The 24,467-nt window shown below is 43.7% G+C and overlaps 1 protein-coding gene across 2 annotated transcripts; it reads right to left on the bottom strand.

Annotated features, from left to right (window-relative positions):
• Positions 1–392: 392 nt before the first annotated feature.
• LOC311117211 (paired amphipathic helix protein Sin3a-like) lies at positions 393–24,457 on the bottom strand. 2 transcript variants are annotated; one of them, XM_084192186.1, is made up of 21 exons: positions 24,283–24,457; positions 22,709–22,916; positions 22,324–22,503; positions 21,573–21,679; positions 20,998–21,322; positions 20,469–20,720; positions 19,857–20,009; positions 19,314–19,490; positions 18,552–18,638; positions 17,568–17,686; positions 17,121–17,331; positions 16,712–16,828; positions 16,370–16,608; positions 16,046–16,229; positions 15,319–15,910; positions 13,902–14,071; positions 13,475–13,648; positions 13,159–13,245; positions 12,934–13,028; positions 10,081–10,285; positions 393–4,864 (listed from the first exon to the last, which is right to left on the bottom strand). In XM_084192186.1, exons 2-21 carry the CDS (start codon positions 22,892–22,894, stop codon positions 4,631–4,633), a joined length of 3,894 nt encoding a protein of 1,297 aa, XP_084048312.1. In that variant the 5' UTR covers positions 22,895–22,916; positions 24,283–24,457; the 3' UTR covers positions 393–4,630. The 2 variants fall into 2 exon arrangements, with proteins under 2 accessions (XP_084048312.1, XP_084048313.1); XM_084192187.1 differs by having other exon boundaries at positions 19,314–19,469.
• Between the last annotated feature and the right edge of the window lie 10 nt (positions 24,458–24,467).

Genomic DNA, 24,467 nt, shown 5'->3' with positions numbered 1-24,467 from the left:
TCTCACGCCAACTGCCTCTTTAATAAAACAAATGTTTTTGATCATCCATCGTCCTTTTTGTATTTACAGTGTTTTGTCAGTATTGTCAATAAAAGAGCAAGACAATATACGTATAATTTATTTCAACATTTGTATAATTTGTCTGGTGACAAAGAAATGTCTAAAAGAAACACATCTGCTTGTATCAAGACAAACATCAGGTAGGAAAATTATTAAAACTTAATTGTAAGTTTAGGTGACCTATCGCTTTAATATGCAGAAATGCCACAGCCAGGATGCAGAAACGGGCATCAGATTTGACCAATCAAAACAGATGCAGACCATATTTCTCGTGTTCAAGCAACTTGAACGCCACCTAGAGGATTAAAAGGAAACTACGGACAAGGCTTCAGTCTATTCAAATGAGAGTTTAATGCCAAACACCATTACTACACAACATCATAGAAGTCAAAGAAGAGGTGACAAAGGGACACAGAAAATGGACTACAAATGTAGTCTTTGTAGTTTGTATGTACAATTCAGCTGCCCGGTAGTCCTCCTGTACTCCATGTTCAACACAGTAAATAGAAAAATGAAAATCAGTCCAAAGATAGAAACAGTCCAAAGATTGTCTTTAGCTGGTTACAGCACTGACAGAGTAGCCTTGTTGGGACAAATGTTGATGGGGAAACGTTTCCTGTTTGGGTTGTTAAAATGTCCTCCTTCCAGATAAATTGGTGGCAGTTCAACTTCACACACACTCCCACGACTTACAACTCCCCTCAAAGTATTGCCTGCTGTAGCTGCGTCAATATATTCCAGGAGATGGTTCCATTGGTAGTGTAGGAGCGATACGTCAGTCAGGTGGATCTGAGTATCATTCATGCTCTGGTTGATGTCCATATCCAAAGTGTCTTTGTTGTTTAAATCTTTTCATGTAAATCGGAATGCCCAGTTTCTCATGTAAGATCAGAAGTAACATCCAGAATCTACAGGCTTTGCTGGACAGAAACAGAACCGGATGAGAAGGTTCTGGTCAGGGGTGAAGAGGTACCGAGTGGTGCAACATGTGGTTAGACAAAATGAAACTCAAATTCATACAGTGGGGAAAACAAGTATTTAGGTCAGCCACCAATTGTGCAAGTTCTCCCACTTAAAAAGATGAGAGGCCTGTAATTTCATCATAGGTACACGTCAACTATGACAGACAAATTGAGAGAGAATCCAGACAAAAAATCCAGAAAATCACATTGTAGGATTTTTTATGAATTTATTTGCAAATTATGGTGGAAAATAAGTATTTGGTCACCTACAAACAAGCAAGATTTCTGGCTCTCACAGACCTGTAACTTCTTCTTTAAGAGGCTCCTCTGTCCTCCACTCTTTACCTGTATTAATGGCACCTGTTTGAACTTGTTATCAGTATAGAAGACACCTGTCCACAACCTCAAACAGTCACACTCCAAACTCCACTATGGCCAAGACCAAAGAGCTGTCAAAGGACACCAGAAACAAAATTGTAGACCTGCACCAGGCTGGGAAGACTGAATCTGCAATAGGTAAGCAGCTTGGTTCGAAGAAATCAACTGGGGGAGCAATTATTAGGAAATGGAAGACATACAAGACCACTGATAATCTCCCTCGATCTGGGGCTCCACGCAAGATCTCACCCCGTGGGGTCAAAATGATCACAAGAACGGTGAGCAAAAATCCCAGAACCACACGGGGGGACCTAGTGAATGACCTGCAGAGAGCTGGGACCAAAGTAACAAAGCCTACCATTAGTAACACACTACGCCGCCAGGGACTCAAATCCTGCAGTGCCAGACATGTCCCCCTGCTTAAGCCAGTACATGTCCAGGCCCGTCTGAAGTTTGCTAGAGTGCATTTGGATGATCCAGAAGAGGATTGGGAGAATGTCATATGGTCAGATGAAACCAAAATAGAACTTTTTGGTAAAAACTCAACTCGTTGTGTTTGGAGGACAAAGAATGCTGAGTTGCATTCAAATAACACCATACCTACTGTGAAGCATGGGGGTGGAAACATCATCCTTTGGGGCAGTTTTTCTGCAAAGGGACCAGGACGACTGATCCGTGTAAAGGAAAGAATGAATGGGGCCATGTATCGTGAGATTTTGAGTGAAAACCTCCTTCCATCAGCAAGGGCATTGAAGATGAAACGTGGCTGGGTCTTTCAGCATGACAATGATCCCAAACACACCGCCCGGGCAACGAAGGAGTGGCTTCGTAAGAAGCATTTCAAGGTCCTGGAGTGGCCTAGCCAGTCTCCAGATCTCAACCCCATAGAAAATCTTTGGAGGGAGTTGAAAGTCTGTGTTGCCCAGCGACAGCCCCAAAACATCACTGCTCTAGAGGAGATCTGCATGGAGGAATGGGCCAAAATACCAGCAACAGTGTGTGAAAACCTTGTGAAGACTTACAGAAAACATTTGACCTGTGTCATTGCCAACAAAGGGTATATAACAAAGCATTGAGAAACATTTGTTATTGACCAAATACTTATTTTCCACCATAATTAGCAAATAAATTCATTTTAAAAAAATCTCATTTTGTCTGTCATAGTTGACGTGTACCTATGATGAAAATTACAGGCCTCTCTCATCTTTTTAAGTGGGAGAACTTGCACAATTGGTGGCTGACTAAATACTTTTTTCCCCCACTGTATACAATGATGATGGAACACTATGGGAAAAGTGAAGTATTACCACCAACCCTAAAAAACTAGAGGCTCAACTTTTCTGGGGACAGTATTTCTCAACAACAAAAAAAAAAAACATTTATCTTCTGTATTTGAAAAAAATATAAACTAATAGCTTGTCAAATGCAGTGTGCTTGTTGCTTGGTTGTTGATGATAAAACTGTAGCGGTTGAATGATATACATTCACATATACTCATATGGTTGTCAATGTTTATCTTATTATGGACATGGACCAGATTTGGGGATCATAATACAATTTCACAAATCATTGTATTTGTGTCTACACCTGCACCTTCTGAAAGTGTACAACATGCCACTATAAAACAGTACTGTTTATGTTTGGGGGCCAATACCGTTTTCTTTTATATTGAGACATTATCAATACCTTGTAAAGGAGGCAGAACTACATCTCATCTGGACTGGTTTTAATGGAGCATGATTGTGCATCAGAAACGGACTCAGGAGTCTTAGTCTGAGTCATCTTTAAAGTGACATTTGGCAGAAAGTTGAGATGGGGATGATGCATGTGGCTGATTGGTCCTGTGGAGGTGCCATGACTGATCCCTCGACTTTAGCCCTGGAGAGGAAACTGTGATCAAGTGGGAATCTTAACGCGCAACAACATGGCCGCTACAAAATGGCAACTATCATCATGACCACAATAAGATTACATGGGATTTATGGGATTAGCTGTTCCATATTTCATGACTGATCCAGAAATTCTGATGGATATATTAAATGGAGAATTGGTCTCGGGGAAACAAACCGTTTACATTATGTACAGGGAAAGCGTAAATAGTTTCTAGGCTACATTCATTGTTCAGAAATTCCGAATGGGAACTGGTGCCAATGACTTGAGTGAAAAACCAGATAGACAATACTGTCTTGAAACATTTTGTATAAAATTGTCACATTTTAAGACAATGAAAAAGTTATATTTTGCTAAATGAAGGCTTACATGACATAACACGAAAAAAACAGAACACAAAGGAAAAAGGCTCTAATAAAGTTCCTTTGGTAAAAACAGTTGTTAAAATTTTTAGCATTTTCAATATAGGCTATTTCTCTTCAGCAACGTTTGACCGAGGTCTATACTAAGTTTGTTAGGGTACACATCAATGCACATCTCTGACAAAAAGGACGACTATCAACAAGCTATTTACAAATCAGCAGTATGTGGGTAGTCTGATGTTACTATACTTGACTGACTGGGAAAAACCTGCTATATTAGCATTTATCTGCCCAATATCTACACCATGGTTGCCAGAGATGTTTGTGGACACACGGCATACATTCCTGTACCACTGAAAAAAGAAACATTCACAGGCTATACAATTATACAAAATCCAAAACCCATCTTGTGGCCTGGATGAAATACATGTTCATAGTCCATACCTGTATGCTAATCTTCCTACTCACAGTGGTTGTGAGAGACTTCTGTGGTTCCCCTTAGCAGTTCTGTACACCGGGATGTGTGGTGCACCTCAACCACTTCAATGGGTGTATATTGCTTCATTCTGTATGGCGTGCTCTTTCTGCGTGGCTCTCAACAGTATCCTTCAGTCTGAGGATCGGTCCAGCCAAGGATCAATAGCTGTTTAACTACAATGACACGTCTTGCTTCCTTTCTTGCAGTCATAGCATATTCGGTCGCAGCATATCTTTTCTGCTGTATTCAAAGGTGACATAAGACAGGCTGGTAGGGGTGGGTGGGGGTTTAGGGGACTGATGGACAACTGGCCGGTGGCCACCTAAGAAATTTGGCTTTTTTTGTGCTGCAAAAATAGGGAGGGTCCATTTTAAAAGTCCTTATAAAAACAAATCTAAAGTAATCTCCGGAAGTTTCCGGAATCCAGCAATTTGCTGCCACGCTGATTTAGTAAAATGACGATAAGTAATACCCTCCCATCATCTCTTCACCCGGTTGAGCTAAGGTGCCCCTGACGAGGTGCCATGATACTTCACGTGGTATCTGTTGATGTTCAGGTAATGGAGGACCTGGGGATCCCGGGTGGTGGTGCACGGCAACAGACCCTCGCGACGCTCTCCCATCAGCCACTTGCGCGTATCAGTGGCCATGTCGCTGGTCACGTGTTCCTTGGCCCAGGTGTCCACCAAGCCTTGGAAGCGGCGGTGCAGGCGAGTGTGGACTCTCTGGTGGGACTGGGGAAAAGAGGGACAACGGGGTTAGCTGTAGTGAAAGCTTTTTGCACAGAACACCCCACATCACGATCATATCAGCACTCTAACCAAGACTATGTTGGTTGAAACGTCAGTAAGCGGCCATTATGTTTCTTTTTTTTTCGCAGAAGGAGCTCTATTTAGGTGGCCTATGGTACATTCTAATGCCTTGATTCCATCTGAAATACACAGCTAAATTATTGAATACTTTATCGAGTTTACCCCCCAAATTGGAAAAAAAGTGTTGTAGAAAGACATTACTGAACATGTATGAATTCAGTGTATTGTCAGTTGTTTTGGATATTGTCTACGTCTAGGCCTATATGATCAGGATCATTTTCTAAGAGAACATTAAACCCTTTAACATATACCCTGTCTTCTTTTGAGATTAAAGTCTTATTTACAGTTGTACTGCAAGATATGAATTGCCACGGTTTGTGTTCTTCAAATTATGTATTTTATTAAAACAGAAAAATGAAGTAAATAGCCTACATTATCTAGAAAAATAAAATGTTTCGTTTTTTCAGGTTTTCGCTCTCAAAACCACACTTTTTTAAAAATAGAAAAACAACATTGGATGCTATAAGTCCTCAACAATGCTTAAAACCACATCAGGGGACCACTCAAGGTCTGGGAAAAATCTGAGAAATGTAGATTTGTGGGTGTAGTTACCCTTTAATTCATGTGTGCACCTAGCAAGAGCCAGTTGTTTAGCAGCGTTTTTGTAGCGCACATGTGATGGTAGAGTTTGCAAAACAAATACCCACTGGAAAGATGAAAAATAATCATGATATCATTCTGCCAGGTAAGCATAGGCTACTTTGTAGTTAACGTTTAATTGAGAGCAGGGGTGCAACTTTAGTTTTAGAAGTGAGGGGGGACATAACTTTTTTGTTGTTGTCAGATAAACACTCCAAAACAGCCTACCCGACCGCTCAGAGGCGTCCGCATGGTCCTAAAGCACACTGTTGCCTCGTTTTGTATCACATTCCAATGATAAAACTGGGCGGGACAAAAATGCAATTTCAGAATGTGGGGGGAGGGGGGAGTTGTGCCCCTGATTGAGAGGGTTTTTGAGTATGCCTTTCCATATACCAGAAGACTGTTTTTATTAGCATAATCGCTAATGGCTACACAAAGTGGTAGACTGCACACACACAGACAGGGGCATTCTCCTTGCCTCTTCAGAAAGTTACAGGAAATGCGAATCAATGATGCATTATGTTCATGTCTTATGATAAACTTGGGGTAATTAATTAATTTGATACATGTAGTTGATTCCCTACTAAGGTTAATACATTTTAGAATATTGTTGAATTCCGTTTTAATGCCTGGATTCCGTGAGGGCCCTAATGATCATATTTAGACCCGAATGAGGAGCTCCACTAATAATAATAATAATAATATGCCATTTAGCAGACGCTTTTATCCAAAGCGACTTACAGTCATGCGTGCATACATTTTTGTGTATGGGTGGTCCCGGGGATCGAACCCACTACCTTGGCGTTACAAGCGCCGTGCTCTACCAGCTGAGCTACAGAGGACCACACCCCCACTACTTACTGTTCCTGCAGTGATGATTCACCATCCTCATCGAATGTTTTCATCATTTTTCTACAGATAATAGCCAAAAAGCCTACCAAAATTAGGGCGCCAAATGAAAGGCTCTCTCACCGATGCTACACTGACTGACGAGACCCACTCACTTTAGCGTCACTGTCTGGCAAGCCCCGACATCCTAGGAAAGGAAACCCTTTGGTTTTCTTGTCCCGATGCGATGCCATGAACATATAACCACGTTGCATGATTTATTAATGGCAAAGGGATATAGCAGTCAGTTTGACCAACCACAGCGCACACAAATTGTACCAGACAGACAGCAGACTGCGATTCCTTGTCAACGCTCGCTTTGAGACTGACATCCTATAAATTTATATTTTTTACCTTTATTTAACTAGGCAAGTCAGTTAAGAACAAATTCTTATGTACAATGACGGCCTACACCGGCCAAACCCGGACGACGCTGGGCCAATTGTGCGCCGCCTTATGTGACTCCCAATCACGGCCGGTTGTGATACAGCCTGGAATCGAACCAGGGGGTCTGTAGTGACGCCTCAAGCACAGATGCAGTGCCTTAGACCGCTGCGCCACTCGGGAGCCCCAATAGATCGCTAGAAGATGCATATCGTTCATTTAAATGAAAAAGTAGCCTAGTGGAAAAAGTTGCTGGCTGAAAATGAGTCTGTAACCTAATGGAAAACACTATCTTTACATATTTGGATATCTTTACATATTCCTATATCTTTACAGATTTTTCAACAATGTCCTACATATCATCAAGTGGTAAAGTCAGTGAGGTAATACAATATCATTGAATGTCATTTAAACAATGTCTGAGCAGTTGGTGGCAATGTTCCCCTCTAAACTCCCCCAGGACTGCTGGGCAGAAGAAATATCAGCCCACAGAGAGAAGCACGAGATTGAACTTCACTCAACTTTCTAGAGCAGTGGTCACCAACCGGTCGATGGCGATCGACTGTTGGATCTCCAAGGCATTCCTAGTCGATCGCCAAATATTTCTGTAAAAAAACAACGATAAAGCCTTGTGCTCCTCATTTATTTTATTGGTCTCGGGCTGTTCACGGTAGGTGCACCCGATTCATCTGCCCTGCGCGCCAACTGTTGCCATTTTGAACCGCTTCATGTGTCTGAAGGTACAAACTCTGCCTTACCGGTAGGCCCGGAGTGCAAATCAAGTGCACTATATTCCTACCGCTGGCCAATCGGATGGCTCAGATGACCGTGTCTGCAGTAACGTAGCAGGCATAAAATAAAGCTACAGCAAAGTTGATACTGTGAGATTTCAAAACGTTTAGAACCATGACTAGAGAGAGGCTGTCAACGAATACAGCAAAGAGATGCTGCTTTTATGAGTGAGTTCAAGTTCTTACACTTTGTATTCAACACTTTTATCAGCCATAAAATGCGGGTTCTTCCTATTTCCACTCAGCGCTGCAACAAGCACTGCAGCAGTAATAAATGAGTAGGAAAGTGTATCTATAGGCTTGTGTTATTATTATTACCAGTTTGGGTCTTTCTTAATGTCGAGGAATATTTCCCTTTCTCTGTTCATAGGAGTAACAACATGAATTTGTGCATGAGAACAGAAATAATGCGGTGCGCTTTGAGTTTCCCCATCAGCTGGAAGACGATGTCTCTTTTTGGTCAGTGTCAGTGGAGGAAAGGGAGAGCAGAGGGATGTTGAGAGGCAGTGGAGGAAAGGGAGAGCAGAGGGATGTTGAGAGGCAGTGGAGGAAAGGGAGAGCAGAGGGATGTTGAGAGGCAGTGGAGGAAAGGGAGAGCAGAGGGATGTTGAGAGGCAGTGGAGGAAAGGGAGAGCAGAGGGATGTTGAGAGGCAGTGGAGGAAAGGGAGAGCAGAGGGATGTTGAGAGGCAGTGGAGGAAAGGGAGAGCAGAGGGATGTTGAGAGGCAGTGGAGGAAAGGGAGAGCAGAGGGATGTTGAGAGGCAGTGGAGGAAAGGGAGAGCAGAGGGATGTTGAGAGGCAGTGGAGGAAAGGGAGAGCAGAGGGATGCTGAGAGGCAGTGGAGGAAAGGGAGAGCGGAGGGATGTTGAGAGGCAGTGGAGGAAAGGGAGAGCGGAGGGATGTTGAGAGGCAGTGGAGGAAAGGGAGAGCAGAGGGATGTTGAGAGGCAGTGGAGGAAAGGGAGAGCAGAGGGATGTTGAGAGGCAGTGGAGGAAAGGGAGAGCAGAGGGATGTTGAGAGGCAGTGGAGGAAAGGGAGAGCAGAGGGATGTTGAGAGGCAGTGGAGGAAAGGGAGAGCGGAGGGATGTTGAGAGGCAGTGGAGGAAAGGGAGAGCAGAGGGACGTTGAGAGGCAGTGGAGGAAAGGGAGAGCAGAGGGATGTTGAGAGGCAGTGGAGGAAAGGGAGAGCAGAGGGATGTTGAGAGGCAGTGGAGGAAAGGGAGAGCAGAGGGATGTTGAGAGGCAGTGGAGGAAAGGGAGAGCAGAGGGATGTTGAGAGGCAGTGGAGGAAAGGGAGAGCAGAGGGATGTTGAGGCGGACCCTCTGTCTGCTGCTCTCTCCCTTGCTGAGACTGACCATCAGATCCAGGCATCATCAGCCCAGTACAATAAAAAGCAAATGATTTAAATGTATGTTCACTCAGCTGTGCGTCACAAGTAATACAACAACGGATCTATTAGCGGTGTGGTCATATAGCCTACCTCAAATTTTGAAATGTATATATTTTTTAAATGGCCCGAACAACAATGCATTGGCAGGGCAATTCAAGCAAAGCCAATATGCGGTGATATAGCTTACTGAACAAACCTCATTACTACAGTACTGTTTTTCATTGGTTAATGTTGCATAGGCTTACGTTTTTTAAGTCCTGCTAAAAATAAATCTGAGCGGTAGATCTCAGCTTGCATTTAGACTCAGAAAGTGATCTTGGCTCAGAAAAGGTTGGTGACCACCGTTCTAGAGTATTCCCTGCATGTAGCCAGGTGTGCACATTTTGTTCATACCCTTTGCTAGTTAGTGAGTTATTAGTCCAGTTACACATCATTTGTAGTCTTCAATAGGGGAGTGATTGCTTCCTACAAGAGCACAAAACGTGTACATTTCTAGACATCTTTGAAAAGCCAGTCAGGTAAATACTTTTTATTTGGTCTTAAAGAGGCAGTGTTGTATTTTGAGACAGGCTTGAATAAGCTAAGTAGCCAATAGGCAGAGGGTAGCATCATTTGTCTGATTCTCTGTAATAATGGTATGGGAATAATAACGCATTTTATTTTGTAAAGTGGTTTCTTGCATCAAACAACAACGTTTTCAGTCACCTACTTGTCTGAAGGACAATTGTATAAACAGGTTAATGTCAAGCCCTGCATGTTTTTTTCAAAAGTCTCATGGAATGTAGGCCTACATTGAACACACATTGGCTGCTACTGAAGGCTGAATGATAGAACAGCTATTTCCATGTTAAAATGTTATGGGATCCATTCTATCCATTGTTTTTGATGAAAAAGCCACAGTCACCTACTCAGTGTTCACAGTAAACGTGCACTGGAAGTTGCACAGAATTTTCACAACGTTCAAGTTTGCACTCAGCAGACCTGAAATTTGCTCAGTGACAAAAAATATTTGAGGGAACGTTGGTTGGTGGTGTTGCCTACCTGGTGAGCCCGGGTCAACGCAGTGCGTCTGTACATGTAGTCCTCCGACTTGAAGACGTACACCATCTTGTACGAGTTGAGCTTGAACATGCACTCCATCTTCAGGTCCTCAGCGCTGTGGGACTTCTCCGATATCCCCGTAGCCGCCTTCGCCTGCTGCAGCTGCTCCCACCCTCTCTGGCACTTACGTATCCGCCGGAGGTTCCTGATTGGAAGAGGAGAAAGATTGGCATTAGACCAGAGCCAGTAACGACGCCTTGCTTACTTGTGCCCTCTACCCACATAGCAATTCAGTTTACAAGGACAGTTCACGCAAATTTCGGTCAAATCGAGAGTAGTTTGACTGCAATGCACTACATCCATACCATTTGTAACATTGGTTGAGCACAGGATGTCTAACATATGGCTAAATGACAGGACACATGGTTCCCAAAAATAACAGACGAATGCTAATGCTATTTAGAGGTCAAAATACTCAGTCATTTAGGCCAGTGTTTTCCATTTCTGACTCCAAGTTGTAACAAGTCTAATAAATCAGAAAATGTGTGAAATTTGAGCGGGCCGTCCCTGTAAAGCCTTGTCTTGATAAACCCACGCGTAGCAACTCACCCAATAATAAGAGTTGAACTGGGACACAAATGATTAGGGGAAGGGTAGCTCTATTGCAGTAGCAGCAGTCTTCCTGTACAGTGCACTTCCGTTTGACATTCATATGATGATTCTCTTGTTAGTCTTTAATATCCTTGGCAAACAATATTTTGGTCAATCAAATTGAATCCAGATTTAAATTTAATTTTGCAAGCATTAAAAATGCAATTATTCACCCCGCTTTAATGAAAGGTTTAAATGTGTACTTACCACACAGGGTAGAGGTGAGCGAGGACTGAAACCGTGAAGCATATTTTGTCAATGCCACTTAAAAGACATTGCCGTTAGAGTAGCCAATTTCCAATAGAATGGGAGAAAGGGCACTTTTTTTTTTTTTTTTTTTCTCTCACATTGCCGCCAAAAGGGTTAACAAGCCAGGATATGGGTTGAAAGATACTTTGATGTGCACATACAGTACTTCCACTGACAATGTACAGAGCAGTTATGACCATGCAATGAGGATAACATTTAACTGAAAAGAAAACCTGCTGGTTGCCACTGCTGTTGAAGGTACTTGTTTGGGTGGAAAATAAGAGAATCATGCCTATTGACTTTTGTACGAACCTCTCATATTCTTAATATGAGAAACAGACTAAATGTGGGTGAGAGCACTGATAAATCATATCCAGTCAAGACAAGTACCAAATATATGCAATGGGTAAAAAAAAGTGAGGGGGGGAACTGAGGCCAATTTTTTGTCCTGTTTTGCATAGGTCCTTCCAGCCCATTGAAATGTATATGATACATTATGGACAGCCATTTAGAGAAATGGCAACAAGCACTGAAAACCAAAGACAGACAGGCTTGATGTGCAACACTCATCTCAGGGCTTAATAGAGGACCCAACCACCCTTCCATGCAATGCTCAGAGACGTCTGGAAAGAAATACACCAACATTTGAGCATACAATTCAGACCATTTTATTCACAAGCCCCTCTCTTTTGTACAAGTGTTGCAGATGCTGTGCTTGACCAGGTTTTCATGAGTTATTAGCACTAGTCTTGGTCAACTCGTATAAAAACCTCACCCACAACAAAAAGATTGCAACGGGAGTGCACTGTATCCTTAAATAGTTTTACACATTATAATAGAGTATGCTGAACACCCCAAATCTCAATTCGTACAACATTTACATGTATCTAAACAGGGATTAGAAGAAGTCACATACAGAATGTTTTTACAGGAAACACAGGGTAGCTGATAAGGTTGATAAAAAATAAATCATTTTCTCTAGACCGACAAAAGGGGCCTTTAGCCTCTCACCAATGCCACAACAAAAAAAATGGCCATCGTGACAATGCAATTAAAGACACTGTACATATAGAATGTCTGCTCAACCAAATGGTTATCCTCCAACAGAGAAAATTATTGTACAACAGAACACTAATATATGCGCGATGGTATAGAAATACTTCCTTCCCTTAGATACATTAGCACTGTGAAAAGTAAACTCATGGTCTTGGCTTTTTTTTCCTCCTTTCAGTTTATATCAAACTGCTATTGTAGCCTTATTCTCATAATAAAAAAAGCAAACTAAATGCTTTTTTTTTTTACCCAATGATTTGATGACTAGTCTGTTGAGTGGGAAAGTTGAAATAAATACTAGCCTACTAATATCATCTAAAAATTGCAATATTCATAAATAAAAAGGGCCCCGTTTTAAAAAAAGAGACTGAATAAATGCATAAATAATTAGTCCCCTCTATTTAAAAAGACAGCAGGGTAAAGTGCAATCTTTGTGAGATAAAGGCAGGGGGGCAGAAAGGGAGAGAAACAAGTTGCTTTTCGAGTGGACAGCCAATTACATTTTCTCCAACAAAAACAAGACAGGCACTGTCAGCATTTCTACTAAACATCTGATTTTGTTGCACTTAGGCCTACCTTTCTGAGGAAAGCAAACACAAAAATGACCTAGCGCACTTACAGTTCAACTGGTGTGTGTATTCATCACTATTGGCAGAGCTTTTTGAAACAAGTGCTTCATGGATAAGACTCGGGACCCATTTAGTTTGAGACTACGGGGAGAAAGCCCTGAAAGTTTGGTTTGTGCAAAAAACACTGACCTGGAACTTTTCTCAAAATGAGCCGTTTTTGTCAGCTGGTTTTGGCTTGTGAAACAGTGCCATGGCCTGTCTTAGAGCGAGCCTTTAGGGGGTAGATGCTTTTAGCTGTGCAGACAGGGGGGGACACAGCCAGAGGCCTCACCTGGGGAGGAACACAGGCTTTTGGGCCAGGTGCTCACGCAGCTCTGGAGACGCAGAGTCTGAGTTCAGGTAGCGTCCCACGTAGTCGGACCACCGCTGTTTAAAGAACCAGGAGGGAACAACCGTCACCACACAAGAATCTGACTAATCTGAATCTGTTCTAATGTAATGTGGCGATGCATTAGACTGGTGTCACCACCGGCCCGCCATATACACTAACACACACCTCTGCGGGTTCGTCTGAGTTCTCCTCCTCCGTGTCAAGCAGCTCCAGGGTCAGGGTCACGCTGCCTTGGCTCTTCACAAACATCAGCTGGACCACAAACAAACCAGTCAAACCAGGAGACAACCAACAAGACAGACAGCAAAGGTCAGAGAGAACGTACCATAATGAGAGAAAGGGGACATAAGAAGATAAAAATGAAAGCCAGAGAGCTAGACAGAGAGAGAGAGTACACATGAAAGTTCAAATGCTGTATTTTGCTGAGACACCATAACATCCCAGGTGGGACAGTCATCCACCCCACCCACACACGCTATACCTTGAAGCAGTTCTCGTCGGACATGAGCTGCTCCGCCTTGCGCTGGTATGCCCCCTCGGCGGTGGCTCTGGAGGCCTGGGTGGACAGAGCGCCGCCGGTGGCCTTGTTGGTGCTCTGGCTCAGGTAGAGGTCTGTCACGCGCACGCAGAGCTCATCACTCACAATGTGCTGGAGCTGGTGACACAGACAACGCCAGGTGTGAACACAGTCATTAAGTCAGCCATCAAAGTTACCATTGTTTAAGCAGGGTGGGCCCGCATCTAGCTCTGTTGCTGCCCCCCCCCCCCCCCCCCCCCGCCCCGCCTGAAAGAGATTGGCCTCAACGGATTTCAATCGACAATTTTGGTGCTAAGGTGCCTAGATGTTCCTCAAGGTTTGCTTTTTTCTCGCCGTCTGGAACCCAACGGAGGGAAAAGACTGTACTGACCTGTCTGACAATGCTCTGGATGAGCTTGTCCATGGTGAAGGCAGTGTAGGCATGGATGGTGAACATCTCCCTGAGGGAGTCCTCGTACTGGGTCGGCTCCATGTTGCCGTCCAGGAGGTTCCGCACCATCTCCAGGAAGGCAGAGTAGTAGTCCTCCACTTCAATGTCCACTGTAAAAGGTAAATGCAAGGATTTAAAGTGATATTACAGAGGTTTTGTATAATTTCAGCAAGTCGTTTTTGAAAGCAGTGTTCACGAGCCAAAACGGATCCTGGAAAATTGTGTACGTTACGTGTGTATCAGTTAATTGTTCTGGTGCCCTGATCCCGCCTCCCACTTTTACCTTGCAACCTCATTGGACATCATTCCACCTGCCAATCAATATTGTCCATCAGGGGCACATTCAGCAAGATGCAACGTTTTGAAACGTTCAGATACATATAATCTATGTGGAACAAACATGCCTTTTCTGACACGTAGCCTAGATTAGAATAAGGATGCAACGGACTATTCGTGGCATTTTTTCGGCAACATTTGGCTACTGAACGTGGCCCAGGTAAGATTTTTGTAGGCTACTAAATGTATATCCCTTGTAGCACAGTGTGATCAGATCATTATGGCAAAATATAACCTACTGAAATGAGGAAGAGGGTGTGTGCAACAACCTCATAGTATGACACTATGGGCTATAAGGAATTTCTATTTTTAGTTTTAAAATGTTTTTTATTGTTACTTATGTAACGAATGTCTCACCCCCATTTGTCATTAGATTGTAACTTCTGATCTGATGCATCGATTTGACCGATGTATTAGATTTATTCTCACAGTTATCAAAATAACTAAGCATTTACAGGTAATCCGTGTTGCTTCACAAGTGCCCGTTCACTATGAAAGAGACGATCAAAGCTCACATGCATGAAATATTTGAAGCATTAAAATGTAAGGATTGTGTGGCTTTGATTACAGATGGTATCCTGTGCATGAATGAGCCATACATTGGCAAAACATTGTCGAAATCGATCCCGGTTAGCCTATTTAAGTGATTAGGAAAACATTTGGAGGGAAAATCTCCCCCTGGTTGTGGTATAGGAAGAGAATATATGTGCAATTGGAGCACCCCAAGGGTCTGTGTTGGAACCATTGACATTATCAAAAAACACATGCTCCTGGAGATGTTTGCATGTGCATGTCATATTTTTGAGCAGCTATGAAAGTTAAAAACAATGTGACCGACCAGACTTTTTCAGAGGAAGAGCTTTGCCGATATAAATTCCATGATGAAGGTAAAGTACATTTACTCCATAGAAAATGGATGCAACAGGGTGCAAAACAAATGGTGATCCTTTGATCTAAACCTTAAAATGGCAGTGGGTACACAGTTTAATGGAGTTTGGTTTCAAAGGATGTCTGGACTTACTGGGCTCCTTCAGTCTCAGCTGGACGGCAGGATTCTCATTCTTTTCCCGTTTGACGCCCAGAACCTCCCTCTCCCACTCCCGTTCCCTGCAGTCCTCCTCGATCTGCCTCTCCGCCTGCCCGTAAATGCGCAACAACCGCAAACAGAGGATCTGGTGCAGGCGCTGGAAGATGTACCAGTTGTTGTTGACGTAGTAGAGGTTGTAGGCGTCGTCTAGGCCACGCAGTTTCTGCGCCCCCGTGTTGCCGTAGAGCAGCTTGGACTTAGCGGAGCCGCCACTGCCGGCCAATCCGTTGTGCTTCTTTGACCCGTCTTCATCTGGCCCGGTTTCGTCTTCCTCCTCCTCCTCATCGTCTTCCTCTTCCTCCACATCTGACAGCTCCCCGCGCCGAGCGAACAGCATGTCCGGGATGAAGTGGTGGATGACCTGTTTGATCTTGTACTTGTCCTCCTTCTGGATGCCGGCCTGCCTCTTGACGTGGTGGATGATGAGCGCGGCGGCGTCCTCCAGAATCTGGCTGTCCTGGTAGGTCAGGGTCATGTGGGGCCCGCCAGGCACGATGGCCGCGTCCTCGGAAGCCTGCTCCTGTCGCTAAAGGGAGGCAAAAAAACCACAGGCTAGAGTTTCTTTTTTTATGCCTTTAAATCAATACAGGGAGACGTTAACACATAGATCAGATCAAGTAAGTGGTGTGTATATATACACACACACACCACTGCCTCTTACCTCATCGTATATGGTCTCAATCTCATTGAGCAAGTTCTTTGAGCGGAACACCTTGGTGTCATTCTGCTTGAAGTTGATGCCTTGGTGGTCCAGGGACTTCAGGTAGTACTTCTCATTTTGCTCCCTCCAGATCTTGTTGAATCCTCTCTGGGCTTCCCTCCACTCTTCCTCTTTCATCTTTAACCTGGAACGAGGCCATTCAGAACACACACTGTGGTTAACATGGGAAAAGCAACATGTTTTCTGGAAGCTGTTTGCTTAGACCGCTTTACATTTCTCAAATTTACATTTATTTCCCCATCATATAACCTCTTCATATCACACCTCTTGAGTACTATGGGGACGGACACAGACGGGTTCCTCTTGAGCCCGTCGATGATGTCAGCGGCCTTGTCGCCGTATATCCTCTGGATGGCCTTGCGGTGGATGACCTCGGAGCAGCCGCCCATGGTGTTGTCCAGCCGGAACTTGACCTGCTCCTCGGCCGTCATGCGCGACAGCCTCCTCTGTACCGCCTCCAGGGCTCTTATGGTGGCCAGGTTGGTCTCCAGCACCACATCCAGCTGCAAGGGGAAGGAGAGTATGGAACATGGCAGTACATCACTTCAGGCATATTTTGGTTTGTACTATTAGAATACAACTACCATGAGAGGGGGACAGTCTCACCTCAAAGCGCTCGTCCTCGCATCTGTAAATATGCTCTTCATACTGGGTCTTCTTGGAGCTGACAAAGGTAGAATCCTCCGACCACGAAGGGAACGATACCCACGTGTCATTCAGTACCTGAAACGGACCATACTGTTAGCTCTGCTCGACTTGATTCACTTGCCAAGATGAGCACTTGAACAACAACCACGCTTCAATATCTCAGTACTAACTAATTAAACCCCGGTGATCGACTTTACTGGCTGGATGATGCATGCAAAAGTGACTTAAAATTGTATTTTCATTGCTCTTTACTTTTCCTGTACACAAACATGTATTTCAGTAATTCCTCAGATTTGTATTGATCCTCTATGTCAATTTGGTTGACTTTGAAGGGTAACATTTTACTGTCAATAACTGCTGCTCTCACCTCTTTACACAGTGGGGTCCTCCCTGTACACTTGGGCTGTGTGTAGCTCTTGGGTAGCGCCCTGTAGCTGGATCCCAACCTCTTACAGGAAGCGTAGTCAATCTCCATGGCCATGCCCTCGGTGGTCCTCTCCTTGGGAAAGCTCTCAATGTGGCTGGACTCTCTGTAGCCCAGGAAGTTTTTGAACCAGGAGAACAGTTCTGGGAATTTTCTGCGGATCACATTCCAGAATGGGTGTTAGATGGGCGGCAAAATATCAGGATGAATTACAAAGAAAAAAGCTTTTATTTTCACATGCCGTTAACAAACAACCTGTAGCAAGGCCATCTATGCATAGGAGGCCAATATTACGAATAGAGAAGAATGCTTGACCGGTAGTCTGGCTGATAAATTGTGCAAAGTTTTTAACTGGTTGTTTGTCGCAGGTGATAGCTGCTTAAAGCTTACCCCAGGAACGGTAGCACTAGCTGCACAAGCTCTGCACGAGAAATCACTTCCTGGTTAAAGATGAGCAGACATCGCAGGAAGTTGTCATAGGCCTCGGAGCTCCGGAGGGCTTTCCTCACCTGTGATTAGAAAGCAGCTCTGTAAATACACACTACTTGGTGTCCACATCACCAACAAACTAACATGGTCCAAGCACACCAAGAAAGTCGTGAAGAGGGCACGACAAAACCTATTCCCCCTAAGGAGACTGAAAAGATTTGGCATGGGTCCTCAGATCCTCAAAAGGTTCTACAGCTGCACCAGAGACTCCAGCCACCCTAGTCATAGACTGTTCTCTCTGCTACCGCACGGCAAGCGGTACCGGAGTGCCAAGTCTAGGTCCAAGAGGCTTCTAAACAGCTTCTACCCCCAAGCCATAAGACTCCTGAACATCTAATCAAATGGCTACCCAGACTATTTGCATTGCCCCCCCCACCCCTCTTTTACGCTGCTGCTACTCTCTGTTTATTATCTATGCATAGTCACTTTAATAACTCTACCCACATGTACATATTACCCCAATTACCTCGACTAACCTGTACCCCCGCACATTGACTCGGTACCGGTACCCCCTGTATGTAACCTCGCTATTGTCATTTTTACTGCTGCTCTTTAATTACTTGTTACTTTTATTTTTCGTATTATTTTATATTGTGTTTTTTGTGTTTTTTGTTGGTATTCATTCTTAAAACTGCATTGTTGGTTAAGGGCTTGTAAGTAAGAATTTCACTGTAAGGTCTACACCTGTTGTATTCGGAGCATGTAAGAAATAAAATTTGATTTGATTTGAATGACTTTACAATTGGGTTAGAGGGACAGCGTCTCATCACAACCAGGCAATTATTTAATTCAAATCATGTTCAGTTGGAACGGAATAAATTATTTCTATAGATCACATTAGGTTTAACATTCACATTAGGTTTTTTTTTTTTTATGTAGACTGACCTTTTCAAAGAAAAGAGATTCTGTGCCGATGCTATGTTTGCTGGCCTCAGCCATGGCATGGTCTTTCCCCAACATCTTGGGTTTCTTCTGCAAGGGTGGGAAAGAGAGAGGAATTGAGCGTAAATAAGTACTCCATTACCATTGACATGGTAGACCAATGAACTGATCCAGGGACAGAGGTTTCAGCAGTATATTACAGTTCTACATTACCACTGACATGGTAGACCAATGAACTGATCCAGGGACAGAGGTTTCAGCAGTACATTACAGTTCTAGGGTTAGTAAATAAGGTACAAATCCCACATTTAAAGAGTTTACAGATCTATGGGATGCTCTAGTCAAACATATACCATTCTAAGCTGTATGAACAGTACTACAACTGTTACTGTTACTACTGATAAATAGTTTCTTAATAGCCGCATGTCTGACAAATATGGTTGCAAAACTACCGGTAATTTACCAAAGTTACCGGAATCTTCTGTAATTTTGGTAATTAACAGGTAATCTATGATAATTTTGGTAATTTATACTTGAATAACTTCTTTTTTTTTTTAAAGCATTAATATATAGTATTAATTTCTTATATCGGTATCCATATTGTCCATGAGTCTCTAGTGGATAGATCATATGGTTCAAGAGAAAATATAATTATTTTCAATCAACTCTTCCAACTAGACTTTTTCACAACTGCCATCAGTTTGGCGGCAAAACATTTACATACAAAGACTTATTGACACTGTCAACGACAGGGCGCTAGTTTACCTTGACGGGAGGCGTGGCGCCCGCTCCGGAATGCCTCCGGATTGGACAGCCATTCTGGTTGAGCCGCTGCTTGTTGTTCATCAGGGGCCTCTTGACCGTGGTGCCGTGGTCGTTGCGTACCGACTCCGCCCGGTCGGCTGTGGTCTTGCTCAGCAGCTGGAGAAAAGGGGGACAACTCTGGATCAGAGATAAACGTGAGTGTTTAAGATAGGCAAGGTCTGAGTAGATCTGCACAGAATATACAGTTATTACATCAAACTGAAAGGCATTATCAGTGCATCTTGACCATGAACCCTGTTGTCTGAGTCATATGATGTAGTAAATAAAAAAACAGGTGGTATTAGTCATATCAAAACAATAATATGATATGACAGCGGTCAAGTTTGTATTTCAATGTCCTCACATAGTTTAAACTCAACTTCTATCATTCTGAAATAACATCTCAGGTGAAGGAAGCATTACTTGAATCTAGTTTGGCAACCAATGGAGCCAAATGCATCTCTTGCAATAGAGGACGTTTTAGCGTCAATGTGAAACACTCACCACTGAACTGTTGGCGTCTGGTAAGAACTGTCCGAACTCCGAGAGCAGGTCCTCCTGGTTCTTGAAGAGCCGGGCCACCTGAGCGTACACCTCCTGCTCTGTCAATGCTGGGGTGTAGTTACCCCCCGCCTCCTTCGCGTTTCGCTGCTCCTTCTGCAAAAGCAGCAATCAGACCACTGGTTAAAGACTATACCAAAAACTTCAAAATCAGACCACTGGTTATAGACTATACCAAAAACTTTTACCAAGGATGACATTATAGGGTAAATGTAAACAAAATTATATAATTAATTATCAGAATTTCCTTCCTCTAAAGTTTCTTTCTGCAATTATTATCCAGTGCACCTCTGGTTCTTGTAGCCATGTTCCCAGAAAGTGACAAGGGAGACCACACAAAGGGCACCACTGCCCTGTCTGCAGTTTCATTGTAGAGCTGGCATGGAACCTTAAGTTCATATTGAATGGTGAACCAGGTTACGAACAGAAATCTGTGTGGACACTGTCATTTTATAGCTTGTTGTTTATACTGAAAATAAAATCACCCTTCAGAAAGAAGCCAGATTTATTGAATGCAATGCTTTGTGTGGGGCAGCCCTCTCGCTGTGTTTTTACCTGGTACGTGTGCAGGATCTCCAAGAAGGCTTTGTAGATGTCGGGCTGGCCCTGGAAGCGGTTCTTGATCTTGTTGACGTAGTTGATGGCGTGGTTGAACTCCACGGGCTGGTTGTTCTGCAGGGGAGGCCCGCTGGAGGGGGTGCTGCTCACCGGGGTGTGGGACTGGACCGAGGGGGAGCGTGGGGAGGCGTAGGAGGGGATCGACGGGTTGGGCTGGCTAGTCGGGGTCAGGGCTGGAGACTGCATCGGCTATGGGGGGAAACAGAGAAGGGCAATGAGTTTTGCCTCCAACTTCCAAGTACACATCAGCATGTCACAAGGATAAAACAGTAGAATTATATCTTTACATACGTAACTATACAGTAATAAGTAAATCAATACATGTTTACATAACAAATGAATAAATAAGCCAATGACTTGGGGTTCAAATCTCCAATAGGAAACTCAACATGCAGAAACAGAACTCGAGAAGAGGTTCTCGCACAGAATGACACGACAAAGGAAAAGGGTCTTAGTGAGCTGGGACCTTGCTGGTCTTGGCTGGTGTGGGCTGGGTGGGTAGAGCGGGGTTGGCTGTGGCGGTGCTGGTGGGGGGTCCGCTGGGCAGCTGCAGGGCCTGGTGATGATGCGGCACCGGCTGGCTGGGAGGGCCCGTGACGGGGAGGTTCTGGACCGAGATGCCGTGCGGGGTGATGTAGTGGATCTGACCCGGCGTGGTCACGTTGACCTGCTCGTTGGTCTGGACCTCAATCTTGTAGCCCGGCGGCAGGAAGGTGTTGAAGCCCATGATGAGGTCTGGGTGGCCCTTGAAGAGCTGGGAGACGCGGCTGATCACGCCCGGAGTGTCGATGCTATGAAAGTCAATGTGCGTGTTTAAGATTGACTACATCGCAGTCAGACTGTGCAGAATCACTGATCTACAAATCACCTTGCTTCTCAAATAACTACTAATTATATGATCAAGATTAGCGACTCCACGCCTCGCCTTGCTCAAACTGATCCCCTCAAACATATTGAATATATTCCTATAGCACAAGAGTTAATTGCTTATGTGGATGTTTACAGTGTCTGCTTAGAAAAACTAACTAAATTGAAACTGACCTCTGTGACTTGAACTCCTTCATGATGTCGAGGAAGTCGTTGTAGACTTGAGGCTGATTCCCAAACTGCAGTTTCACTTGGTCCAGGTAGGACAGAGCATCTTCAACCTACAAACACAGTTATGCCAGTTAAACCACATTTTTTCAAAGGTAAAAAGAAGTTGATGAAGTGATGAAGATAATGAAAACATCACAACAAGCTCCATACTTTAATTGTTGACTAATCTCATTGCTGCATTATCTACTAGTGATGGGGGGGGGGGGATCAATACAGTTACATATAGGGATATTATTTTGGACGATATATCCTATCATTTTGACAATATCTCAATATTATTTTTGCACTATTTGGCTGTACCAACTAAACTCCAGTATTTTTCTTTCATAGCTTGTTTTCCTTTTTGGGAGCCAATTTGTTTTCAGCAATTTTATTTCCATAACTGATCAAAACTCATTTTCTCATGGCTCTCGTCCCTCTGCAGCAGACATATGGTGAGCAATGTTTGTAACATGGAATAAATAAAATGACAGAGTACATATAGAATCGTGAGAATCACAATAATATCGGTACCTAAGTATGGAGATAATATCGTATCCCTGGCAACTCCCAGCCCTACTATCTTCCATGCTTTGAAATCAACAGGTCCTAATTGAGTCCATTATACCTCCACTATATTCTGCATTTAGTACATGTGCTTGTTTTTAAATCTCTTTTGTACGTTCAATAAAATGTAAACAAATGAAAAACGCACCTTGAGTCGCTGGAACTGTGCACCCTGTGAGGGGGCCATAGGGGTCAAAGGATGGACATGGCTCTGGACCACCGCAGCCCCTTGTGATTGGACAGCTGGACTGTGGGGGTGGGGCCCGACAAGTGCAGCGGGACTAGAGGCGTGTCCATGACCACTGGAGTTCTGGGGCATTGTGGGAACCTGGAGGTCAAGATTCAGTCAAATATCAGCATTCTGCCTGTGATAAAATAGTAAACAAGGCCTCGGAAAAGGCCAATGCAGAAACTACAGTTTGCTGGTTAGTTGGTACTTATAAATTAATGCATTGTAGAATCTAGTAAAAGTATTATTTTCTGTGCAACATGCTCTCATCTAGATTCAAGAGAGATGGCAACAGTTCCCATACCTGGTAACCCTGGGGGATGGAGTATTGGATGCCGGGGGATGGCTGCATGTTGTCGGTGACAGCCTCGTACACGGCTGGGGCTAGGACGCGGTGCTGGAAGCCCTCCGCAGTACCCGGGACTGGGGGGCGACGCTGCTGCTGCTGGGACGCAAATACTGGTTCCTGATCCTCCGCACGCCTCTTCATTGTATATTCATACTCAAAAGCGCTAGGATGCACAGGTACAACACAGTTAACATTTAGGCATACTTGAGTGGTTGATAATTGATAGTCACCCTGACACAACTGCTCATTTGAAGTTGGATACTTGGTATTCCATTCATTTAGCACATTTCAGACTCTGTGGCACACATTTATGGGATTCTCCAGTATCTCCCACAACTAGTGGCTATATTTCCAAAAAGTTGATGATATGAACGTTACTGTGATCACTTTGGAGGGATAAGGAAGGATGTTTGGCCAGAATATGAGCTAGAATTTATATTGACTGCTTTAGTGGACGATATATAGATAACTATGTAGCTAGCTACAGTGTGATGGGACGCATTGGCTAACTACCGACTGGACGAACGTTACTCAACCATTTATCTTAGCAACCACGCTAGCTAAATAACTAGGAAGTCACGTTACTCTCATCGCTCAACGTGGTAAACCGCCATAAGGAATATGGCTAGGGAACACATCCACAAGTCTAATCCAATTAATGTATGTTTCTTATTTAGCGGGGACGACACGTCCCAAAGACAATCCACAAGCTAACAGTGAGATGTTAACTGGCTAGCTGACTGTTAGCTTCTAAACCAGCAATAAGACCTGCCCATTCCCCTCCCCCTCTGCCAAGAGAGGGCCTGACGCCATCCACTGCTAGCGGAGTCGTGCGCGCCCGAACTTGTGTGGCTAAATGTACGAGCGTGTCAGGTCAAATATGTATAGAGCACTGTTAACTAGTTCTCCAGTTAGCCTTTTCAAATAACAAGTTAGCCTTAACTGTCGTAGTAAGAAAAATGTAGATGAAAAACAGATTTCGTTCAGTTAACGTTAGCTAATAAGGATGGTTGACTTCCCGGTGGTCTTTTTAGTAAGCTACTGCTAGCAACACATTGTGGCTAACGCTAGCTAGCCATGTTCGAACGTCATCATCGTGAAACCCAGTGATATGACTAACGTTAGCTAGCACAACAACTGTTCTTGCTATCATTATTTCAATACTGTAGCAAATACTGTGTATTTTTATGAGATCGTTAATTTGTTCGAACCCTATCCAAATGTTTAGCTAGCCTAACTACTGTTGTACGATGCTGTTCACATGCTCATGTAACTACTGTAGTTAGCTAATCGTGAAAAACACATTAGCCAGCGAATATTAGCGATATTTTCTACATGCTAAAGGCATCGTGAATGTTTAAGGACTCAGTCTGCCAGCAGAAATATAACCTTTTCTGAGATGTATTGATGCATCTGTCTGACAAGGTTATGTAGCAACTTGATGTAACACCACGTAGCTAACGCCATTTAGTTTTGCTTCAAATGGGCTTAGTTAGCTAACCAGCGTTAGCTAGGTAGATAAAACTCACCTCAACCGACTGCGACCAACAACAACTTGTCGAACCAAATTTTGATTTACTCAGTCAAATGACATAAATAATGCAACAAAGATTCGCCAGTTGAACAGTATCAAGATTGAGGGTGCATATTCCAATTGAAATGTCAAACAAGAACTGCCCCTGCTAGCAAACCCGCTAACAACAATCCCTGTGGC

The sequence above is a fragment of the Coregonus lavaretus genome (assembly GCF_964263955.1).
Source record: "Coregonus lavaretus genome assembly, contig: HAP1_SCAFFOLD_156, whole genome shotgun sequence".
Classification (NCBI taxonomy): domain Eukaryota; kingdom Metazoa; phylum Chordata; class Actinopteri; order Salmoniformes; family Salmonidae; genus Coregonus; species Coregonus lavaretus.
This window is presented reverse-complemented; position numbering and strand designations above follow the sequence as displayed.

What these genes read in the sequence shown, in the direction of transcription:
- LOC311117211 (XM_084192186.1), bottom strand. Translation starts at nt 22,894, where the DNA reads ATGAAGAGGCGTGCGGAGGATCAGGAACCAGTATTTGCGTCCCAGCAG. An exon ending in GCGCCACGCCTCCCGTCAAG is followed by an intron (nt 18,639 to 19,313) that starts GTAAACTAGCGC and finishes CCACCCTTGCAG; the next exon opens with AAGAAACCCAAGATGTTGGG. An exon ending in CTAGTGCTACCGTTCCTGGG is followed by an intron (nt 17,332 to 17,567) that starts GTAAGCTTTAAG and finishes TGTGATCCGCAG; the next exon opens with AAAATTCCCAGAACTGTTCT.